The sequence below is a fragment of the Neopsephotus bourkii genome, unplaced genomic scaffold, assembly GCF_033783945.1.
Source record: "Neopsephotus bourkii isolate Nb327-2 ecotype Australia unplaced genomic scaffold, CSIRO-AGI_Nbou_v1 NB_1394, whole genome shotgun sequence".
Taxonomy (NCBI): Eukaryota; Metazoa; Chordata; class Aves; order Psittaciformes; family Psittacidae; genus Neopsephotus; species Neopsephotus bourkii.
The window spans coordinates 3,579,956-3,588,891 of record NW_026901872.1 but is presented as its reverse complement, the minus strand read 5'-3'; the positions used below and the strand labels follow the sequence as shown (position 1 = coordinate 3,588,891).

General features: G+C 37.1%; 1 protein-coding gene across 7 annotated transcripts in view; it reads right to left on the bottom strand.

Moving 5' to 3' along the window:
- Positions 1 to 2,681: 2,681 nt before the first annotated feature.
- DACH1 (dachshund family transcription factor 1) overlaps positions 2,682 to 8,936 on the bottom strand; it is a 364,599-nt gene continuing 358,344 nt past the window's right edge. For all 7 annotated transcript variants that reach the window (XM_061367776.1, XM_061367774.1, XM_061367775.1 and 4 more), the window contains one exon: positions 2,682 to 5,464. Coding sequence is in view for 5 of the 7 variants with exons in the window: in XM_061367774.1 (XP_061223758.1) it covers positions 5,427 to 5,464 (38 nt within the window). In the remaining 2 variants the exon portion in view is untranslated. The remainder of the gene's footprint in view (positions 5,465 to 8,936) is intronic.

The following is an 8,936-nucleotide window of genomic DNA, read 5'->3' as shown; positions in this document are numbered from 1 at the left end:
AGATCAAAAAGCTGTGAATCCTTAAACATATCCAAGCAATTTCTATTCTATTCTGATAGCTATTTATAGGATAAAATTTTGCTCTTTGCTAAACTGGAAACTGAAAGCGTTATGCTTCTAAGGGCACCATTTGGTTATCTAGAACCATAAAAACCTCTGGTTGGAAGGGACCTCTGAAGGTTAGATAGGATAACATTTAAACTGGGCAAATCTAGATCCAGTTTCTCAGGGCCTTGGTCACCTCAGGTTTGAAAATAAAGACAGAGATCTAGTGCTTCCTCACTCTTAGTTTGATACAAACACCCCCACCCCCCTTCCCCCCTTCCCCATATCCAGTTGGAGTTTCCTTTGGTGCAACTGGTATCTTTTTATTCTTGTCCTTTTGCTGCATACAGCAAGATGAATCTAGCTCCCTCTTTACGATCCAAATTTATAGATTAATCAGTTCACTGGACTATGACAATCATTGTTACTTGGGTGAAGAAATCATGTTTATCCACAGATTATGTGTAGATTCTCCCAAACTGTACAGTAGTGTATGACCTTTGGGTGAACATCTGCAAAGCTTTCAAGTACTCTGGATGCCTAGATTATCTTTTTTTTTTTTTTTGAACGTGACCCCTTTTAATAGTTTGAATTTCAAAAAGCCTTTGTTTCCCCTCCCTTTGAAAATGAAGTTTTTTTTCAGAAGAGTCTTCTGCTTGAAATGGTGTGATACTACTGGTGGTAACGGAACCACAGTCACTGATAAGGGTTAGTTTTTGCTCAAGCAAAGACACAATAATAAATTCCTCAGTATCTTGCGGATGAGTCAGGCAGCAGTTATTAAAGACGTAAGTTTCAAAGAACCCTTGAGCTAGGGCATTTTGTTTTATGAAAGGCACTGAAGTTTGTCTGAAAACACACTTTCTGAAGTTTGGCCAACAAAACTAAAGGTATCTGCAACCAACAATCACGCTTGAAAATCTTGGCCTCAGTCTCTGTTTATTGCATAGTCTTGTGCCAAATAACATGTAAGCAAACAACAAATGAAGCAATTTTCAAGAATTTATAGCACCTTCAACAAATGAAGTGGCTTACCTTTCAGGTCAAACCCCAACCCTAAATCGCCTTCCATAGCAAAAATTAAAATAAAAATCTTCCTCAATTGAGTCTGTTAGTTCCTCAAGGATTCTTCTGAAACTTAAGGCATCTAGCTGCCACCTCCAAACTTCTTCAGGATCTGATCATAACCTGCTATGAAGTTTATGAAGTTATATAGGCAAGATGCACTTAGGGTGGCCTCTTCTTGATTTTGACTTGAGCTTCAACAGAGCTTAGCTTTACTGTAACTAGGAGCTCCACCATTTGACTACCTATTGGCCCATGAAGCCTTGGCCCTTTTAAATCCCAGCTAGTGTGAATGGATAAAGCAATGATTTATTAACGGAGATAGAGTGGAACTTATGTGAGGCCAGGTTCCTTTCCTGCTGAAAGAAAATACTTCCTGGGTTGCTTTAAAACAGGTTGTTTGCTAGCCTGTTGCTGCAGAGATCATTCATTTTCAGGCATGAGCTGGACTGAGAGATTAATGAGTTCACTTTTTCCCTACTTCAACTGTGCCAGAGCTGAGAGGATGCAGATGCAGGGGAGCTGGCTATGGCACAGCTGGGATGCTTACTAATGTAGACATGTGGGACATTTTAATGCAGACGGCAGGAGACTGTGATTGCCCTACATACAGATAGCCAAAATCCTAATCATCTAGCCTGAAACAACAACCTGCCGGAACCCAGGAAGCCTGTCAGCGTCACATTTGTAGTCCCCAGGCCATCTAGGAATAATGAAATTTGCTGGCCCAAGAAAGCTAATCTAGTCTTTTCCAAGCAAGCCTGCTCCCTAGTGAAAGCAGAAGCATTCACGTAGGTATGGTTCAGAAATGAAGAGAAGGGTAGGAGAAGGCAAGGCCAGTCAAGGCAGGGCAATAAGGGAGAATATTCACAATCAATTATACATCTTTGACTTATGAATTTTCTATAAGCAAGAATATCTTACTTCCAGATTTGTTCCTAAATAAACATCTCTACCTTAAAAAATAATAAATACCACTTAAAGATATGCTAAGCCAGAACTCTTTCTTTCTCCAAATGCCTGTTTAAATGTGCAAGTACTCACTGTTTGTTAGAAAACGTGTTTTTAAACACATTTTATCAAGTGAAGGAGATCTGAGACAAAACCAACTAGATTATCCCTGCATTTTTGCAGTTAGGGGAATAATACATTTTGTTCCATCAATGTGTCCACTTTACATTATTCAGCACAAAGCTCTGTGAAGTAAGAATCATGGGAATATCACAATATAAAGGAAAAAGGTACAAATAACAGCTTCATAAACTGAGAAATGTACATAAATAAATCATGTAGATGGGGGCAGTTTGCTTAGCTGGCAAGAAAAAAAATATGGAAAACCTGCTTGTTAAACAATAACCACAGAGTATGCTTTTATGATGTTTTTCACCACAGCAATTCATATTAGAGATAGAAGCAGTTGCATGTTAAATAAAATAATTCAGCATTGTTCTCACATTACAAACAGCTGACTTATATTGTTTTTAGATGCCTCCCATTAGAAAGTAAATATTCCTCTGATGTTATACGTTTCAGAAAATTTAATAAAGATGAACTGTAAATAAAGTCACAGGGAGATTTCAGACAGTTTTATTAGCAGATTGTTGAAAAGAAAAGAAAATTAAATACAATAACAGTAAACGTGGTTCTCACATTGAAACCAGGCTCAAATAACTAGGCTACCATAGAAAAATTTCCAATTCTTGCATTATGATGTAAAAACAGATTTTTGTACAGATTTTGTACAACAAAATTCGTAATAACCTTTTTTCATTTTTAGAAAACTTTAAATATATAGATAAAAATAGACAATTTTCATAGGTCCTACATGAAGATGAGTATGTTCTGTTCCAAGGGCTTGCATAGAGCGCAAATGTGGTTATAATATAGAACAACTAGACATTAATATCTTTAAGATTACAAAAGCATATAAACAATAACATGAGCACAACTTCTTCATAATCTATGCAACCCCCTTCCCACCCCCCAAAAAAAGTCCAAATCAAAACCCCAAAACAAAATACCAACCCAAAACCTGCATAACTAAAGAGGGGCAAAAAAATCAACTTACAGTAACATCTCATGGTCTGTAATATTTACACTGGTTTTAGCAAGATTCTTTCTAAACATCCAGCTTATAAATTGGTTCCCCCTTAAACCTTAACATTTCCATTTATGTACCAAGCCAAACACTGAGGCATTCCCAAAGGTCTTGAAATTATATACTGTAAAACTACTAAACCTACTTACAGGTGACTCTATGCAAGGAGCAGAGCAATGGTAGATGCTACTATATATTTCAGTTGTAGGCTTTTAATTTTCTTTCAGATATGAATGATTCAAAAGCTTGCCACAAGTCCATCTAACTTTACAGCTGTTAACCCTTTAAAGACTGCAAATGAAAAAACTGGAGTACAGAATCCCATATGTGTTCAAGCAACTATGAAAATTATGAAAGAATCATGGTTAGAAAATAATATTGCTACAAATTATCAAGTCACAATATTTAATGAAAAATATTGCTCAATATTTCTTTAAAAAAATTACCATGATGTGAACTTGTATATACATCTTTCTATTGTGAAAAAAAGGATTGTGGTGGGTTAAATATGAACTGCACAAAATAAATGTGTACCAGTATTGCAAGGAAGACCTACAAACTATAGAAGCTCAGTGCTAGTTTACAAAACATTCTTTTTTTTTTTTGACAAAATAATATTAATACCCAATCGGAACTATTTTTAAAGAAATATTTCTTTAAGTTAGGCATCTCAGATATTTAAGGTTTTGATATGTTTCCATGTAATAAATAATATTTTATATGCATAAAACATTAGATGAAGAAAGCATAATCACAAAACTTACAGTAATAGCACTGATTCACAAAATCAGTCTTTAAAGGGGTAACCCAAAAGTACGCAAAGCAAAGAACATAATTTTTAGTAATGTAATAAGCACTGTGTTGCAGCTTACTTCCAGTTATCAGCACAAAGGTGAAAACACATATTGTAGCTTTCATAAAGACAGTGAAAGTAACACATAACCACCCATCCCTAAGACAAGGTGGGAGGGACAATAGACTTCAACTGTATCACTCAGTTCTACGTGGAATTGGACTGATACATCAAGTGTTTGTTAGGCTTTCATTTATTTTTTTTTTAGCAACATTGACGTAATATGACATTAACATATAAAAATATTTCTGGCATTTTTGACTTGCTGATCAGCCGCAGTCCATTCTTAAAAGTGCACTAATCAGGGCACTAACCAGGGCTCAATATACAAATAAAAGTAGCTGATACAGAATTCTGACTTGTTACCAGATGCTTAAGATCTCATTCAGTAATACTGTGACTCCAGGACAAATATTTACATGCCTGCATGCGTTAAAACTAGAAAGGTGTCCTTCTGACCAACAGGGTGACAAAACAATATTATCTAAAATTTTCATTTCTAAACTCTAGGTTTCTACTGCATACATAATACCTTCCGTGTGTGATTTGTGTTATATACTGTACATGTGACCAACAGTTTGATAAGAAGCAAAGTCTTTTATTTCATAAACCCCTGCCAGTTTACAATGAGAAATTATTACTCTTTGTATTGTATGTTTTTATTTTAGGAAAAGAGACTTGGTGAACAGTAAAACAGTTTGTTTACATTCAGCATTTCTTTTCACTTACACAAAATTCCATTTCATTTTATGTACTCTTAACATGTGTTGGTCTCTTGGAAAGCATGTGGAAAAATGTCTTTAGAAGAAAACCCACGATCATAGTTTGAAACTGAATGTATCAATTTTTTTTCTTTTACCTTTTTTTTCCTTTTTTTTTTTTTTTTCTTTTTAGTAAGAATCCTCTTATGCCCTCTATAAGTTCATTTCTGAGCTGTCTTGCTGGTTTCGGTATGAGATAACAGTCTGTAAGTGTACTTGGACACTGCTGGAAGGATCATTTGATGTGCTCAAATACAGAATCATCAGAGGAGGACAGAGTCTGCATTCCTTGAAAAAGGGAATACTCAGCCTTGTTCTGACAGCCTGTAATTTTGGATACAATAGTCCGGTGCAGAGACACAGATTTTCACTGTATGAAGAGTGCTACTGTACATTTACAAACATTCTTTAGGTCTCCAGGTTGAGCCACAGGAGATAACCAAAAGAGGACACTCTTGCAGAATTCTTTACACTTTTGAAGAACATTGATAAATGAAGTTGAGGAAGTTGGCTTGAAAACTCTTTGTTTCCACAGAACTCCTTATGAGCCAATGTCTTACTGCAAAGTTCTTTACCGTAGCACAGGTATTTTCAGCAGGAAAATTCAATACATGACAGTAGTTTTCAAATAAAGTCTTCCATCTAAAATATGAAAAAGAAACATTTGCTTTATAAAGTTGTACCCGCAATGAATTGAAAAAGAGGAAAAACTTGTAAGATTTAAAAACCTCAGCAGCAGTAGCCTGTAAAACGCCACCTATGGTACACTGTGTTTAAAATAATAACAAATAATAAAACCTGAACATCACCATTGCATTTTCAACAGACCATGATCAAATTAACTCTGTTGAAAACAGCATGCACTTTGCAAGTTGCAAATACTGTAACAACTTCTAAAGCTTTAATATATGCTGCAGTCCTATCAGTGCTAGGGCACAAGGAATGTAGGTGGAGCCTCTGTGCATGTGTTTTTACTGATATGCAAACTTAACAGAATAGTGCTGAACAGCAATTATTTCCTTCATGGTTGCAGAGCAAAAGTCTTGCATGCAATCGTTAGCACTCCCATCACTAGCGGCATAGCTCATACTTTCTGATTTAGCTATGTTGTTAAATATACCATGCAATGTAACCATTGTGCACATTTGTAGCTATTTATATAGAACCTAGTATAGGATATTTAATCGGTATCAGTGAAGTATAGCCTCCTTCCCCCATAAATGAGATTAACTGAACAATTACTATGTTAAAGATCTAAGCACATCTCTCTCAACATTTTTGCCACCCAAGTGAGGATCAGGTATTTGAGATATGTGTGATGGAGAGAAACAATAAGCTCACCTATCCAGTAGCTGTTAATCTATAAAAGCTTGGGAGACAACATTCTGCCATAACATATTTTCACCTAATTTACAAATGTAACACAATCTTTTCTTCACCAGGGCATGAACAGCTTATATGCATCTATTCTCATAGCTAAGGTTTTTTTTTTTTACTTTTTATTCTTTTTTTTTTACTAAGTGAACAGAAAAACTTCTTGATTTTCTGAACTGTAGGATAGAAAGCACTGCTCCCTTGTACACTGCACATTATGAAGCATATTAATCTTAGTGCATAATTGTGAAACACTACTTGTATTTTAGAATATAATGCATTCTGGAAGTACAAACTTTATCTCAATGCTTGAAGTCTACGTGAAACCCTTATTTTGGTCCAACTGAAATGAGCAAACATTTGTAAGATTTCAGATGTTTTTGTTTCTGCTTTGGTATTTTAGAATATAATGCATTCTGGAAGTTCAAACTGTATCTCAATGCTTGAAGTCTACGTGAAATCCTTATTTTGGTCCAACTGAAATGAGCAAACATTTGTAAGATTTCAGATGTTTTTGTTTCTGCTTTGGTATCCTTTGTCTAACTTCTTTATTCCGAATCAGTCTTTAAAATTCTCATTAGATGTACAGAAAAACAATTGCGTGAGCTAAACCTATATAAATGAATGCTGAGGTTTCTGAAATGCTTGGCTTTCTTTGAAACATGAAGCATCACTTCCACAAGATTAGTGAAACTTTTGTGAGAAAGAAAAGTTTAACTTGAAAGCAGACAAAGGTACATCACAGGTATAAAATTTCGGCCCTTCTGCACACACCTTTTTTACCTTTATTACACAGTTTCTATCAGAACTGCTGGGGAACACAGGAGATGGCAGAATTGCACACTCTGTCACAGAGACACTTATAGAATCATAGAATACTTAGGGTTGGAAAGGACCTTAAGATCATCCAATTTCAACCCCCCTGCCATGGGCAGGGACACCTCACACTAAACCATGTCACCCAAGGTTCCATAAAACCTGGCCTTGAATACTGCCAGGGATGGAGCATCCACAACCTCCTTGGGCAACCCATTCCAGTGCCTCACCACTCTTACAGTAAAGAGCATCTTCCTTATATCTAACCTAAACTTTACTTATTTAAGTTTGAACCCATTATCCTTTGTCCTGTCACTACAGTCCCTAATGAAGAAGAGTCCTTTCCCAGCATCCTTTTAGGGCCCCCTCAGTTACTGGAAGGCTGCTATGAGATTTCCATGAGGCCTTCTCTTCTGCAGGCTGAACAGCCCCAACTTTCTCAGCCTGCCTTCATATAGGAGGTGCGGTAGTCCCCTGATCATCCTCGTGGCCCTCCTCTGGACTTCTTCCAACAGTTCCATGTCATTTTTATGTTGAGGACACAAGAACTGCACACAATACTCCAAGTGAGGTCTCACGAGAGCAGAGTAGAGAGGCAGGATCACCTCTGACCTGCTGGTCACGCTTCTTTTCATGCAGCTCAGGATACAGTTGGCTTTCTGGGCTGCAAGCGCACACTGAAGCCGGCTCATGTTCAGTTTCTCATCGACCAACACCCCCAAGTCCTTCTGCGCAGGGCTGCCCTGAATCTCTTCTCTGCCCAGCCTGTAGCTGTGCTTGGGATTGCTCCGACCTTGCACTTGGCATGGTTAAACTTCATGAGGTTGGCATCAGCCCACCTCACAAGCTTGTCAAGGTCCCTCTGGATGGCATTCCTTTCCTCCAGCGTATCAACTGAACCACACAGCTTGGTGTCATTGGCAAACTTGCTGAGGGCGCACTCAATCCCACTGTCCATGTCACTGACAAAGATGTTGAACAAGACCAGTCCCAACACCGATCCCCAAGGGACACCACACATTAGTGGTCTCCAGCCGGACACTGAGCCATTGACCACAACTCTACCTATTGTCCCTCTGTTTTTCCTTTTCCACCACTAGTTTCCTTTTGCAAGTTTCAGGTGTGTACTCCCTTTTGTTACTTTCTCCCATCTTTATATTTTCCTGCCCCTTTTCCCTACTCTTTCACCTTCCTAGCTTTTTTTTGCAGAGTAGATGATATCTTTCCCACCACTTACAGTGCTTCTACTCAGTACCTTTCCATATTCTCTTTACTCTTACGGACTTTTTGCACTGAAGAGAGACGAAAATAAGTTGAGTAAAGCTTTAAACACTTTATTCTTATCTGATGCATGAAGAGCAACTAGAATGTATATGGGAATTCAGAAGAGAAAAAAGGAACCTCTGACTCAGAGCTTAGTAAAACCAAAGGTCTAGTAAACCATTAAAAAAGAAAACCTGCATCAAGTACAGGATAGCCAGAGCTACTACTGGCTATAGTTGCATACAATTCTTCCAAACATACTGAATAAACACAATAGACATTTACAGCACTAAATCTGTCCAGATACCTCTGTAGAAGAATTACTCTGCATTTATAGCAACACTTTGGCTGTCTTGAATGCATGCTTGTTAATGAGTGCTATGCGTAATTCCCCCTTCTAAACACTAATATAACCTACAGTCAGTAACTTTCATTTTATTTTCTATATTAGGTCTCTTCATATAGCTTTTAAAATAAAATATTTATTAAAATATATTCTCAATTAAAAATACAGCTGTAGGAAGCAGAATCCTTGTAGCAGCCAATGAAAGATGAACAGCAGTACATTTTCAAAAGTCAGCTCTATTTTACACTGCTTAAGGATCCGATCCGACAGTTAAGTCAGTAGGAGGTTTTTCACTTTTAATGGAAGACACTATCA